The sequence below is a fragment of the Gopherus flavomarginatus genome, chromosome 18, assembly GCF_025201925.1.
Source record: "Gopherus flavomarginatus isolate rGopFla2 chromosome 18, rGopFla2.mat.asm, whole genome shotgun sequence".
In the NCBI taxonomy this organism is placed as follows: Eukaryota; Metazoa; Chordata; order Testudines; family Testudinidae; genus Gopherus; species Gopherus flavomarginatus.
Window position 1 is genome coordinate 172,702 of NC_066634.1, and position 14,332 is coordinate 187,033.

At 76.4% G+C, this 14,332-nt stretch overlaps 1 protein-coding gene across 1 annotated transcript in view; it reads left to right on the plus strand.

The window, feature by feature from the left end:
• The window catches only part of LOC127036812 (plasma membrane calcium-transporting ATPase 3-like), a 72,808-nt gene that overhangs the window by 42,687 nt on the left and 15,789 nt on the right, over nt 1–14,332 (plus strand). Inside the window, 11 exon segments of the mRNA XM_050928041.1 lie at nt 6,009–6,250; nt 6,370–6,604; nt 7,537–7,716; nt 8,652–8,739; nt 8,963–9,069; nt 9,350–9,430; nt 9,432–9,470; nt 9,472–9,543; nt 11,190–11,403; nt 12,314–12,525; nt 13,959–14,066. Of these exon segments, the coding sequence (XP_050783998.1) occupies nt 6,009–6,250; nt 6,370–6,604; nt 7,537–7,716; nt 8,652–8,739; nt 8,963–9,069; nt 9,350–9,430; nt 9,432–9,470; nt 9,472–9,543; nt 11,190–11,403; nt 12,314–12,525; nt 13,959–14,066 (1,578 nt within the window).

Here is a 14,332-nt window from a genome sequence, read left to right on the forward strand (position 1 = left end):
TCCGAACCTCCCCCTAGTGCCTCCCTGAAGGGGGGATTCAGCAGAGCTGGGAGGCTGGAGGGGGGACCCCAGCTGAATGTGTCTCAGGGTGGCTGGAGGGGGAACATGGGGGGGCTGGGGAGGGCAGAGCTGGGGGGTTGGGGAGGACACGGCGGAGCTGGGGGTCCGGGGGGGACGCGGCGGAGCTGGGGGGTCAGGGGGGACGCGGCGGAGCTGGGGGGCCGGGGAGGGCGGAGCTGGGGGGTGAGGGCGGACGTGGCGGAGCTGGGGGGCCGGGGAGGGCGGAGCTGGAGGGTCGGGGGGGACGCGGCGGAGCTGGGGGGCCGGGGAGGGCGGAGCTGTGGGGTCAGGGGGGACGCGGCGGAGTTGAGGGGCCGGGGAGGGCGGAGCTGGGGGGTGATGGCGGACGCGGCGGAGCTGGGGGGTTGGGGAGGGCGGAGCTGGGGGTCGGGGGGGACGCGGCGGAGCTGGGGGGCCGGGGAGGGCGGAGCTGGGGGTCGGGGGGGACGCGGCGGAGCTGGGGGGTGAGGGCGGACGCGGCGGAGCTGGGGGGCCGGGGAGGGCGGAGCTGGGGGGACCCGGCGGAGCTGGGGGGTCAGGGGGGACGCGGCGGAGCTGGGGGGCCAGGGAGGACGGAGCTGGGGGCCGGGGAGGCCGGAGCTGCGGGGTGAGGGTGGACGCGGCGGAGCTGGGGGGCCGGGGAGGGCGGAGCTGGGGGGTCGGGGCGGACGCGGTGGAGCTGGGGGGCCGGGGGGGACGCGGCGGAGCTGGGGGGCCGGGGAGGGCGGAGCTGGGGGGTGAGGGCGGACGCGGTGGAGCTGGGGGGCCAGGGAGGGCGGAGCTGGGGGTCGGGGGGGACGCGGCGGAGCTGGGGGGCCGGAGAGGGCGGAGCTGGAGGTAGAGGGGGACGCGGCGGAGCTGGGGGGTGAGAGCGGACGCGGCGGAGCTGGGGGGCCGGGGAGGGCATAGCTGGGGGGACCCGGCGGAGCTGGGGGGCCGGGGAGGGCGGAACTGGGGGGTCAGGGGGGACGCGGCGGAGCTGGGGGGCCGGGGAGGGCGGAGCTGGGGGATGAGGGCGGACGCGGCGGAGCTGGGGGGCCGGGGAGGGCGGAGCTGGGGGTCGGGGGGGACGCGGCGGAGCTGGGGGGTGAGGGCGGACGCGGCGGAGCTGGGGGGCCGGGGAGGGCAGAGCTGGGGGGACCCGGCGGAGCTGGGGGGCCGGGGAGGGCGGAGCTGGGGGGTCAGGGGGGACGCGGCGGAGCTGGGAGGTCGGGGAGGGCGGAGCTGGGGGGTCGGGGGGGATGCGGCGGAGCTGGGGGGGCCGGGGAGGGCGGAGCTGGGGGTCTGGGGCGGACGCGGCGGAGCTGGGGGGTCGGGGCGGACGCGGCGGAGCTGGGGGGCCGGGGAGGGCGGAGCTGGAGGGCCGGGGGGAGCCCGCCGTCCTGACGCCCGTCGCCCCGCAGCCTCCAGAGAAGGATGGGGGGGACGCAGCGGAGCTGGGGGGTCGGGGGGGACGCGGCGGAGCTGGGGGGTTGGGGCGGACGCGGCGGAGCCGGGGGGCCGGGGAGGACAGAGCTGGGGGGCCGGGGAGGGCGGAGCTGGGGGGTCGGGGCGGATGCGGTGGAGCTGGGGGGCCGGGGAGGGCGGAGCTGGGGGGTCGGGGGGGACGCGGCGGAGCTGGGGGGCCGGGGAGGGCGGAGCTGGGGGGTGAGGGCGGACGCGGTGGAGCTGGGGGGCCAGGGAGGGCGGAGCTGTGGGGTCAGGGGGGACGCGGCGGAGTTGGGGGGCCGGGGAGGGCGGAGCTAGGGGGTGAGGGCGGATGCGGCGGAGCTGGGAGGCCGGGGAGGGTGGAGCAGGCGGGGTTGGGGGGGACGCGGCAGAGCTGGGGGGCCGGGGAGGGTGGAGCTGGGGGGTGAGGGCGGACGCGGCGGAGCTGAGGGGTCGGGGAGGGCGGAGCTGGGGGTCGGGGGGGACGCGGCGGAGCTGGGGGGGCCGGGGAGGGCGGAGCTGGGGGTCGGGGGGGATGCGGCGGAGCTGGTGGGCCGGAGAGGGCGGAACTGGGGGTCGAGGGGGACGCGGCGGAGCTGGGGGGTGAGGGCGGACGCGGCGGAGCTGGGGGGCTGGGGAGGGCGGAGCTGGGGGGACCCGGCGGAGCTGGGGGGTCAGGGGGGACGCGGCGGAGCTGGGGGGCCAGGGAGGACGGAGCTGGGGGGCCGGGGAGGGCGGAGCTGCGGGGTGAGGGTGGACGCGGCGGAGCTGGGGGGCCGAGGAGGGCGGAGCTGGAGTTTCGGGGGGGACGCGGCGGAGCTGGGGGGCCGGGGAGGGCGGAGCTGGGGGGTCGGGGGGGACGCGGCGGAGCTGGGGGGGCGGGGAGGGTGGAGCTGGGGGGCGGGGGGGGACGCGGCGGAGCTGGAGGTTTGGGGCGGACGGGGCGGAGCTGGGGGGCCAGGGAGGGCGGAGCTGGGGGGTGAAGGCGGACGCGGCGGAGCTAGGGGGCCGGGGAGGGCGGAGCTGGGGGGTCGGGGGGGACGCGGCGGAGCTGGGGGGTGAGGGCGGACGCGGCGGAGCTGGGGGGCCGGGGAGGGTGGAGCAGGGGGTCGGGGGGGACGCGGCGGAGCTGGGGGGCCGGGGCGGACGTTGGCGGAGCTGGGGGGCCGGGGAGGGCGGAGCTGGGGGGTCGGGGAGGACGCGGCGGAGCTGGGCGGGCCGGGGAGGGCGGAGCTGGGGGGTGAGGGCGGATGCGGCGGAGCTGGGGGGCCGGGGAGGGCGGAGCTGGGGGGTGAGGGCGGACGCGGCGGAGCTGGGGGGCCAGGGAGGGCGGAGCTGGGGGTCGGGGGGGACGCGGCGGAGCTGGGGGGCCGGAGAGGGCGGAGCTGGAGGTCGAGGGGGACGCGGCGGAGCTGGGGGGTGAGAGCGGACGCGGCGGAGCTGGGGGGCCAGGGAGGGCATAGCTGGGGGGACCCGGCGGAGCTGGGGGGCCGGGGAGGGCGGAACTGGGGGGTCGGGGAGGACGCGGCGGAGCTGGGGGGCCGGGGAGGGCGGAGCTGGGGGATGAGGGCGGACGCGGCGGAGCTGGGGGGCCGGAGAGGGCGGAGCTGGGGGTCGGGGGGGACGCGGCGGAGCTGGGGGGCCGGAGAGGGCGGAGCTGGAGGTCGAGGGGACGCGGCGGAGCTGGGGGGTGAGGGCGGACGCGGCGGAGCTGGGGGGCCGGGGAGGGCACAGCTGGGGGGACCCGGCGGAGCTGGGGGGCCGGGGAGGGCGGAGCTGGGGGTCAGGGGGGACGCGGCGGAGCTGGGAGGTCGGGGAGGGCGGAGCTGGGGGGTCGGGGGGGATGCGGCGGAGCTGGGGGGCCGGGGAGGGCGGAGCTGGGGGTCTGGGGCGGACGCGGCGGAGCTGGGGGGTCGGGGCGGACGCGGCGGAGCTGGGGGGCCGGGGAGGGCGGAGCTGGAGGGCCGGGGGGAGCCCGCCGTCCTGACGCCCGTCGCCCCGCAGCCTCCAGAGAAGGATGGGGGGGACGCAGCGGAGCTGGGGGGTCGGGGGGGGACGCGGCGGAGCTGGGGGGTTGGGGCGGACGCGGTGGAGCCGGGGGGCCGGGGAGGACAGAGCTGGGGGGCCGGGGAGGGCGGAGCTGGGGGGTCGGGGGCGGAAGCGGCGGAGCTGGGGGGGCCGGAGAGGGCGGAGCTCGGGGTTCGGGGCGGATGCGGCGGAGCTGGGGGGCCGGGGAGGGCGGAGCTGGGGGTCCGGGGCGGACGCGGCGGAGCTGGGGGGCCGGGGAGGGCGGAGCTGGAGGTCGGGGGGGACGCGGCGGAGCTGGGGGGCCGGGGAGGGCGGAGCTGGAGGGCCGGGGGGAGCCCGCCGTCTTGACGCCCGTCGCCCCGCAGCCTCCAGAGAAGGACGGGGGGGACGCGGCGGAGCTCGGGGGCCGGGGAGGGCGGAGCTGGAGTTCGGGGGGGACGCGGCGGAGCTGGGGGGCCGGGGAGGGTGGAGCTGGAGGGCCAGGGGGAGCCCGCCGTCCTGACGCCCGTCGCCCCGCAGCCTCCAGAGAAGGACGGGGGGGACGCGGCGGAGCTGGGGGGTCGAGGGGGACGCAGCGGAGCTGGGGGGTCGGGGCGGATGCGGCGGAGCCGGGGGGCCAGGGAGGACGGAGCTGGGGGGCCGGGGAGGGCGGAGCTGGAGGTTGGGGGGGACGCGGCGGAGCTGGTGGCCGGGGAGGGCGGAGCTGGAGGGCCGAGGGGAGCCCGCCGTCCTGCCGCCCGTCGCCCCGCAGCCTCCAGAGAAGGACGGGGGGGACGCGGCGGAGCTGGGGTGTCGGGGGGGAGGCGGCGGAGCTGGGGGGCCGGGGAGGGCGGAGCTGGAGGGCCGGGGGGAGCCCGCCGTCCTGACGCCCGTCGCCCCGCAGCCTCCAGAGAAGGACGGGGGGGACGCGGCGGAGCTCGGGGGCCGGGGAGGGCGGAGCTGGAGGTCGAGGGGGACGCGGCGGAGCTGGGGGGCCGGGGAGGGTGGAGCTGGAGGGCTGGGGGGAGCCCGCCGTCCTGACGCCCGTCGCCCCGCAGCCTCCAGAGAAGGACGGGGGGGACGCGGCGGAGCTGGGGGGCTGGGGAGGGCGGAGCTGGAGGGCCGGGGGGAGCCCGCCGTCCTGACGCCCGTCGCCCCGCAGCCTCCAGAGAAGGACGGGGGGGACGCGGCGGAGCTGGGGTGTCGGGGGCGAGGCGGCGGAGCTGGGGGGCCGGGGAGGGCGGAGCTGGAGGGCCGGGGGGAGCCCGCCGTCCTGACGCCCGTCGCCCCGCAGCCTCCAGAGAAGGACGGGGGGGACGCAGCGGAGCTGGGGGGCCGGGGTGGGCGGAGCTGGGGTGCCGGGGGGGACGCGGCGGAGCTGGGGGGGCCGGGGAGGGCGGAGCTGGGGGTCGGGGCGGACGCGGTGGAGCTGGGGGGGCCGGGGAGGGCGGAGCTGGGGGGGTGAGGGCGGACGCGGCGGAGCTGGGGGGCCAGGGAGGGCGGAGCTGGAGGGCCGGGGGGAGCCCGCCGTCCTGACGCCCGTCGCCCCGCAGCCTCCAGAGAAGGCCGGGGGGGACGCGGCGGAGCTGGGGGGCCGGGGGGGAGGCGGCGGAGCTGGGGGGCCGGGGAGGGCGGAGCTGGAGGGCCGGGGGGAGCCCGCCGTCCTGACGCCCGTCGCCCCGCAGCCTCCAGAGAAGGCCGGGGGGGACGCGGCGGAGCTGGGGTGTCGGGGGGGAGGCGGCGGAGCTGGGGGGCCGGGGAGGGCGGAGCTGGAGGGCCGGGGGGAGCCCGCCGTCCTGACGCCCGTCGCCCCGCAGCCTCCAGAGAAGGACGGGGGGGACGCGGCGGAGCTCGGGGGCCGGGGAGGGCGGAGCTGGAGGTCGGGGGGGACGCGGCGGAGCTGGGGGGCCGGGGAGGGTGGAGCTGGAGGGCCGGGGGGAGCCCGCCGTCCTGACGCCCGTCACCCCGCAGCCTCCAGAGAAGGATGGGGGGGACGCGGCGGAGCTGGGGTGTCGGGGGGGAGGCGGCGGAGCTGGGGGGCCGGGGAGGGCGGAGCTGGGGGTCGGGGCGGACGCGGTGGAGCTGGGGGGCCGGGGAGGGCGGAGCTGGGGGGTGAGGGCGGACGCGGCGGAGCCGGGGGGCCAGGGAGGACGGAGCTGGGGGGCCGGGGAGGGCGGAGCTGGAGGGCCGGGGGGAGCCCGCCGTCCTGACGCCCGTCGCCCCGCAGCCTCCAGAGAAGGACGGGGGGGACGCGGCGGAGCTCGGGGGCCGGGGAGGGCGGAGCTGGAGGTCGCGGGGGACGCGGCGGAGCTGGGGGGCCGGGGAGGGCGGAGCTGGAGGGCCGGGGGGAGCCCGCCGTCCTGACGCCCGTCGCCCCGCAGCCTCCAGAGAAGGACGGGGGGGACGCGGTGGAGCTGGGGTGTCGGGGAGGAGGCGGCGGAGCTGGGGGGCCGGGGAGGGCGGAGCTGGAGGGCCGGGGGGAGCCCGCCGTCCTGACGCCCGTCGCCCCGCAGCCTCCAGAGAAGGACGGGGGGCTGCCGCGGCAGGTGGGGAACAAGACGGAGTGCGCCCTGCTGGGCTTCCTGCTGGACCTGCGCCGCGACTACCAGCCCGTGCGTGACCAGCTGCCGGAGGAGAAGCTCTACAAGGTTTATACCTTCAACTCGGTCCGCAAGTCCATGAGCACCGTCACCCGCCTGCCCCAGGGCGGTTTCCGCGTCTTCAGCAAGGGGGCCTCCGAGATCCTGCTCAGAAAGTGAGTCCTGGCCGCGGCGAGTGCCCCCGCGCCCTGCCCCAGAGGTGGCTGCACCTGGCTGTATTCCCAGCCCCCCTGCCCCAAGGGGCCGGCTCTGAGCCAGGCATCTGCCCTTCCAGGTGCTCCAGCATCCTGAGCAGCAGCGGGGAGCTGTGCAGCTTCCGCCCGCGGGACCGGGACGAGATGGTGAAGAAGGTGATCGAGCCCATGGCCTGCGACGGGCTGCGCACCATCTGCTTGGCCTTCCGGGACTTCGCTGCCGGCCTGGAGCCCGACTGGGACAACGAGAACGACATCATGGGGGAGCTCACCTGCATCGCCGTGGTGGGCATCGAGGACCCCGTCCGGCCTGAGGTACTGCCGGCTCTGCGGGGGCACCGGAGGGGGGGCGGGTGCGTAGAGCGGGGGGAGCTGGGAGCCAGGATGCCTGGGTTCTCTCTTGGCTCTGGGAAGGAGTTTGGGTGCAGGGGGCGTCACGGAGTCCCCGGGCGATGCTCTGGAGCTGCTCCCCACAAAGCCAGGCAGGACTCTGGGAGCCTCCTCTCCCTTGGAGCAGACTTGTTCAGGGCAAGAAGCTCCCACGGCTTCACCTCCTGGGTCTCTCCTTGGAGCATTCAGCATTCTCTGCCCCTCCGTGCGCTTCGCACAGCGAGCCCCCCCCCCAGCGGGGTCCTGGGGGGGGCAGAGGGTCCTGCACCCCCACTTTGCAGTCAGACGTGACTCTCAGCCAGCCAGTAACACAGAAGGTTTATTAGACGACAGGAACAGGGTCTAACACAACTTGTAGGTACAGCGAACCGGACCCCTCGGCCGGGTCCATTCTGGGGGGCAGTGAGCCAGACCCCCCACATGTGCACTTCACTCCTTGTCCCCAGCCAGCTCCAGACTGACCCCCCCCAGCCCCTCCTCTCTGCTCAGCCCCTTCCCTGGGCTAGGGGGTCTCCTGACCCCTTTGTCTCCAACACCTTCAGCTGGCACCTTTGCAGAGGAGGGGCCCAGTCCATCAGTTGCTAGGAGACAGAGGGTCAGGCATTTAGGGGCACTGGCCCTTTGCTCTGCCAGATACTTAAGAACTGCCATGGGGACACTGAGGCACCAACACAGTATTCAGAGAAAACAATAAGAACCTTCCCAGTTCATCACAAGGGGGGGGGCTGGTGGTTAGAGCAGGGGGGCTGGGAGACAGGACTCCTGGGTTCTCTCCCGGCTCTGGGAGGGGAGGCAGTGTAGACAGGTGTCAGGACTCCTGGGTCCCATCCAGTCCCGCTGTCCTCGCCCCCCCCCAGGTCCCTGAGGCCATCCGCAAGTGCCAGAAGGCTGGCATCACCGTCCGGATGGTGACAGGCGACAACATCAACACGGCCCGGGCCATCGCTGCCAAGTGCGGGATCCTCCAGCCCGGGGAGGACGTTCTCTGCCTGGAGGGCAAGGAGTTCAACCGGCGCATCCGCAATGAGAAGGGAGAGGTACAGAGAGAACGGCCCTACTACCGCCCCCGACCCCGCGGGGGGAGAACGGCCCTACTACCGCCTCCGCCCCCGGCCCCACGGGGGGAGAATGGCCCTACTACCGCCCCCGCCCCCAGCCCAGCGGGGGGAGAACAGCCCTACTACCGCCCCTGGCCCCACAGGGGGAGAACGGCCCTACTACCGCCCCCGGCCCCGGCCCCGCGGGGGGAGAACGGCCCCACTACCGCCCCCGCCCCCAGCCCCGCGGGGGTAGAACAGCCCTACTACCGCCCCTGGCCCCACAGGGGGAGAACGGCCCTACTACCGCCCCCGGCCCCGGCCCCACGGGGGGAGAACGGCCCTACTACCGCCCCCAGCCCCGCGGGGGGAGAACGGCCCTACTACCTCCCCCGGCCCCGCGGGGGGAGAACGGCCCTACTACCTCCCCCGGCCCCGGCCCCGGCCCCACGGGGGGAGAACGGCCCTACTACCGCCCCCAGCCCCGCGGGGGGAGAACGGCCCTACTACCTCCCCCGGCCCCAGCCCCGCGGGGGGGAGAACGGCCCTACTACCGCCCCCGGCCCCGGCCCCACGGGGGGAAAACGGCCCTACTACCCCCCCGGCCCCGCGGGGGGGAAACGGCCCTACTACCGCCCCCGGCCCCGGCCCCACGGGGGAGAACGGCCCTACAACCGCCCCCGGCCCCGGCCCCGCGCTGGGAGAACGGCCCTGGCCCCTTGGGGGGAGAACGGCCCCGGCCCCGGCCCCAGCCCCACAGGGGGAGAACAGCCCCGGCCCCGCGGGGGGAGAATGGCCCTGCCCTCGCCGCTGCCCTAGCTCCAGTGGGGGAGGGTTTATACCTTGGGGTTGGGGGTTGCCCCAGACTTGTGGGGGTGGCCCTGTGGGGACAGTCCCCCTCCATGAGCTGCTGTCTCGGTTGTTTCCCCTCCCAGATCGAGCAGGAGCAACTGGATAAGATCTGGCCCAAGCTGAGGGTCCTGGCCCGATCGTCCCCCACGGACAAACACACCCTGGTGAAAGGTACAGATCGCCCCCCTCTCCGCCCCCCAGGCAGGCGTGGGGGGGTGGGGGTGAGGTGATGGCACAGAGGGAGGAGTGGGCTTTGGGGGTCTGAGGGGAGGGGACGGTGAGGATGAGGGGCAGAGATGGGGTCACGGGGGGGCCCATGCGGTGTGGGGAGCTGGCGGGGGAGCTGGGGCAGGCTATGGGCCCCCACCCCCAGCTGAGCCCCCCACACCCGCAGGCATCATCGACAGCACCATCGGGGAGCAGCGGCAGGTCGTGGCCGTGACCGGGGACGGCACCAACGACGGGCCGGCGCTGAAGAAGGCCGACGTCGGCTTCGCTATGGTGAGATGCCCCTGGGCGCCCCCCCCGCACGCTCCAGGGCCCCTCCAGCGTCCGGAGCCCCAAGCGCTGCAGCTGGGCCTCCCCCAAACTGCCCCCACTCGCCCCAGAAAGGGGATTTCCCACAATGCATTGGTGCACGTGCCCGTCCATCCACCCCCCAACACCCCGCGTCCGTCTGTCCGTCCGGGGAGGGTGTGAGCGGCTGAGCTCCCAGCCCAGCCCTCGCTGCGGGGGGGCCCTGGGCCGCTGCCCCCCCGTGACCCCGCTGTGCCCCCCCCAGGGCATCGCGGGCACCGACGTCGCCAAGGAGGCCTCGGACATCATCCTGACCGACGACAACTTCTCCAGCATCGTCAAGGCGGGTGATGTGGGGCCGCAACGTGTACGACAGCATCTCCAAGTTTTCTGCAGTTCCAGCTCACCGTCAACGTGGTGGCCGTGGTGGTGGCCTTCACCGGCGCCTGCATCACCCAGGTGGGGCGGGGGGGGGCCGCCCCCCGTGTGCTGACCCCATCCCCCAGGCGCTGGCCCCGCCCCCTGTGTGCTGGCTCCGCCCCCCGAGCTGACCACATCCCCCGGGCGCTGGCCCCGCCTCCCGTGTGCTGACCCCATCCCCTGGGCGCTGGCCCCGCCCCCTGTGTGCTGGCCCCGCCCCCCGAGCTGACCCCATCCCCCGGGCGCTGGCCCCGCCTCCTGTGTGCTGGCCCCGCCCCCCGAGCTGACCCCATCCCCTGGGCGCTGGCCCCGCCTCCTGTGTGCTGGCCCCGCCCCCGAGCTGACCCCATCCCTGGGCGCTGGCCCTGCCCCCCGAGCTGACCCCACCCCTCCGTGTGCTGGCCCCGCCCCCGAGCTGACCCCCCACCCCTCCATGTGCTGGCCCCGCCCCCTCCGTGTGCTGGCCCTGCCCCCTGAGCTGACCCCCCCTCCATGCCCTGGCCCTGCCCCATGAGCTAACCCCCACCCCTCCATATGCTGGGCCCTCTGTGTGCTGGCCCCGCCCCCCGAGCTGACCCCACCCCTCCATGTGCTGGGCCCCCCATGTGCTGGCCCTGCCCCCTCTGTGTGCTGGCCCCGCCCCCCGAGCTGATCCCCCATCCATGCCCTGGCCCTGCCCCATGAGCTAACCCCCACCCCTCCATGTGCTGGGCCCCCTGTGTGCTGGCTCCGCCCCCCGAGCTGACCCCACCCCTCCATGTGCTGGGCCCCCCGTGTGCTGGCCCCGCCCCCTCCGTGTGCTGGCCCTGCCCCCTGAGCTGACCCCCCCTCCATGCCCTGGCCCTGCCCCATGAGCTAACCCCCACCCCTCCATGTGCTGGGCCCCCTGTGTGCTGGCCCCGCCCCCCGAGCTGACCCCACCCCTCCATGTGCTGGGCCCCCGTGTGCTGACCCCGCCCCCTCCGTGTGCTGGCCCCGCCCCCCGAGCTGATCCCCCCATCCATACCCTGGCCCTGCCCCATGAGCTGACCCCCACTCCTCCATGTGCTGGGCCCCCTGTGTGCTGGCCCCGCCCCCCGAGCTGACCCCCCCCCTCCATGCCCTGGCCCTGCCCCCCGAGCTGACTCCACCCCTCCATGTGCTGACCCCATCCCTGGGCGATGGCCCCACCCCCTCCATGTGCTGGCCCTGCCCCCTCCATGTGCTGGGCCCCCTGTGTGCTGGCCCCGCCCCCTGAGCTGACCCCACCCCTCCATGACCTGGCCCCGCCCCCCGAGCTGACCCCACCCCTCCATGTGATGACCCCATCCCTGGGTGCTGGCCCCACCCCCCTCCATGTGCTGGGCCCCCCTCCATGTGCTGGCCCTGCACCCCGAGCTGACCCCACCCCTCCACGCCCTGGCCCCGCCCCCCTCGAGCTGACCCCATCCCTGGGCGATGGCCCCCCCCTCCGTGTGCTGGCCCTGTCCCCTCTGTATGCTGGGCCCCCTGTGTGCTGGCCCCTCCCCGCCGAGCTGACCCCCCCCTCCATGCCCTGGCCCTTCCCCCCTGAGCTGACCCCACCCCTCCATGAGCTGACCCCATCCCTGGGCGCTGGCCCTGCCCCCTCCCTGCACTGCCCCGCCCCCTGGGCTCTGGCCCCGCCCCTCCTGCACTGACCCCGCCCCCGCCTCCCCTCCCCCCAGGACTCCCCGCTCAAGGCGGTGCAGATGCTGTGGGTCAATCTCATCATGGACACGTTCGCCTCCCTGGCGCTGGCCACCGAGCCGCCCACCGAGTCGCTGCTGCTGCGCAGGCCCTACGGGCGCGACAAGCCGCTCATCTCCCGCACCATGATGAAGAGCATCCTGGGTCACAGCGTCTACCAGCTGAGCATCATCTTCACCCTGCTCTTCGCGGGTAGCGCCCAGGCCGGGCTGCGGGGGGAGGCCGGGCCGGAGGGGTCGTGGGGGGGGGGTGCCGGGCCGGAGGGGCCCGTGGGGGGGGGTGCCAGGCTGGAGGCGCTGTGGGGGTGGGGTGCCGGGCCGGAGGGGTCGTGGGGGGGGGTGCCGGGCCGGAGGGGCTGTGGGGGTGGGGTGCCGGGCCGGAGGGGTCGTGGGGGGGGTGCCAGGCTGGAGGGGCCCATGGGGGAGGGGGTGGGGGGGTGCTGGACAGACAGGCCCGTGGAGGGGGGGGGTGCCGGGCTGGAGGGGCCCGTGGGGGGCGGTGCCAGGCTGGAGGGGCTGTGGGGGTGGGGTGCCGGGCCGGAGGGGTCGTGGGGTGAGGTGCCGGGCTGGAGGGGCCCGTGGGGGGGTGCCAGGCTGGAGGGGCTGTGGGGGTGGGGTGCTGGGCCGGAGGGGTCGTGGGGGGGTGCCAGGCTGGAGGGGCCCATGGGGGAGGGGGTGGGGGGGTGCTGGACAGACAGGCCCGTGGAGGGGGGGGGTGCCGGGCTGGAGGGGCCCGTGGGGGGCGGTGCCAGGCTGGAGGGGCTGTGGGGGTGGGGTGCTGGGCCGGAGGGGTCGTGGGGGGGGTGCCAGGCTGGAGGGGCCCATGGGGGAGGGGGTGGGGGGGTGCCGGACAGACAGGCCCGTGGAGGGGGGGGGTGCCGGGCTGGAGGGGCCCGTGGGGGGCAGTGCCAGGCTGGAGGGGCTGTGGGGGTGGGGTGCTGGGCCGGAGGGGTCGTGGAGGGGGTGCCAGGCTGGAGGGTCCCATGGGGGAGGGGATGGGGGGTGCCGGACAGACAGGCCCCTGGGGTCGGGTCTGCCCTGGGCTGCCGGGGAAGCGGGGATCTCGGGGTCTGCCCCTGACGCCCCGTCCTGCCCTCTCGCAGGGGAGATGATCTTCAACATCGACAGCGGGCGGAACGCCCCCCTGCACGCGCCCCCGTCGGAGCATTACACCATCATCTTCAACACCTTCGTCCTCATGCAGCTTTTCAACGAGCTCAACGCCCGCAAGATCCACGGCGAGCGGAACGTCTTCCAGGGCGTCTTCGGGAACCCCATCTTCTGCGCCATCGTCCTGGGCACCTTCGGTATCCAGGTACCTGGGGGGCCGGCCAGACCCCTGGGCCAGGGCGCGGCCGCGCCGGGCGCTGCACAGACCCTGCCCCCCCCCCGAGCCATAGTACAGCCCTGCCTCCCCCCGACCTAAAGCGCGGCTGCGCCGGGCGCTGCACAGACCCTGCCCCCCGCTGGAGCCAGAGCGCGGCCGCGCCGGGCGCTGCACAGACCCTGCCCCCCCCCAAGCCATAGTACAGCCGTGCCTCCCCCCGACCTAGAGCGCGGCCGCGCCGGGCGCTGCACAGACCCTGCCCTCCACCTGAGTGCATCCCTGCCCCCCCCCGACCTAGAGCGCGGCCGCTGCACAGACCCTGCCCCCCCCCGAGCCATAGTACAGCCCTGCCTCCCCCCGACCTAGAGCGCGGCCGCGCCGGGCGCTGCACAGACCCTGCCTCCCCCCCCGAGCCATAGTACAGCCCTGCCTCCCCCCGACCTAGAGCGCGGCCGCGCCGGGCGCTGCACAGACCCTGCCCTCCACCTGAGTGCATCCCTGCCCCCCCTGACCTAGAGCGCGGCTGCGCCGGGCGCTGAACGGACACTGCCCCCCGCTGGAGCCAGAGCGCGACTGCGCCCGGCGCTGCACAGACCCTGCCCCCCCCAAGCCATAGTACAGCCCTGCCTCCCCCCGACCTAGAGCGCGGCCGCGCCGGGCGCTGCACAGACCCTGCCCTCCACCTGAGTGCATCCCTGCCCCCCCCCGACCTAGAGCGCGGCCGCTGCACAGACCCTGCCCCCCCCCCGAGCCATAGTACAGCCCTGCCTCCCCCCGACCTAGAGCGCGGCCGCGCCGGGCGCTGCACAGACCCTGCCTCCCCCCCCGAGCCATAGTACAGCCCTGCCTCCCCCCCGACCTAGAGCGCGGCCGCGCCGGGCGCTGCACAGACCCTGCCCCCCGCTGGAGCCAGAGCGCAACTGCGCCCGGCGCTGCACAGACCCTGCCCCCCCCAAGCCATAGTACAGCCCTGCCTCCCCCCGACCTAGAGCGCGGCCGCGCCGGGCGCTGCACAGACCCTGCCCTCCACCTGAGTGCATCCCTGCCCCCCCCCCGACCTAGAGCGCGGCCGCTGCACAGACCCTGCCCCCCCCGAGCCATAGTACAGCCCTGCCTCCCCCCGACCTAGAGCGTGGCCGCGCCGGGCGCTGAACGGACACTGCCCCCCGCTGGAGCCAGAGTGCAGCTGCGCCTGGTACTGCACAGACCCTGCCCCCCACCCGAGTGCGTCCCTGCCCCCTCCTCAGAGCGCGGCCGCGCCGGGCGCTGCACAGACCCTGCCCTCCCCACGACCTGAGCGCGTCTCTGCCCCCCCCCACCCAGAGCGCGGCCGCGCCAGGCACTGCACGGGCCCTGTCCAAGGCTCGGCCCAGCTGTCCCAGGCTGCTCCCCAGCTCAGCCGCCATCTCCTTTCCTTGCAGATCGTCATCGTGCAGTTCGGGGGGAAGCCGTTCAGCTGCTCGCCCCTCAACGCCGAGCAATGGCTCTGGTGCCTCTTTGTGGGCATCGGCGAGCTCGTGTGGGGACAGGTGAGCAGCCCGACCCGCCTGCCTAGCGCCCGGCTCCCTCCCCCCTCCCCTCCCCTCCCACAGCCGGGCAGCGAACCCAGGTGTCCTGGCTCCCAGTACCCCTGCTCTAATCCACCAGCCCCCACTCCCCTCCCAGAGCCGGGAGAGAACCCAGGAGTCCTGGCTCCCAGCCCCCCTGCTCTGAGCCACCAGACCGCACTCCCCTCCCCTCCCAGAGCCGGGAGAGAACCCAGGAGTCCTGGCTCCCAGCCCCCCCTGCTCTAACC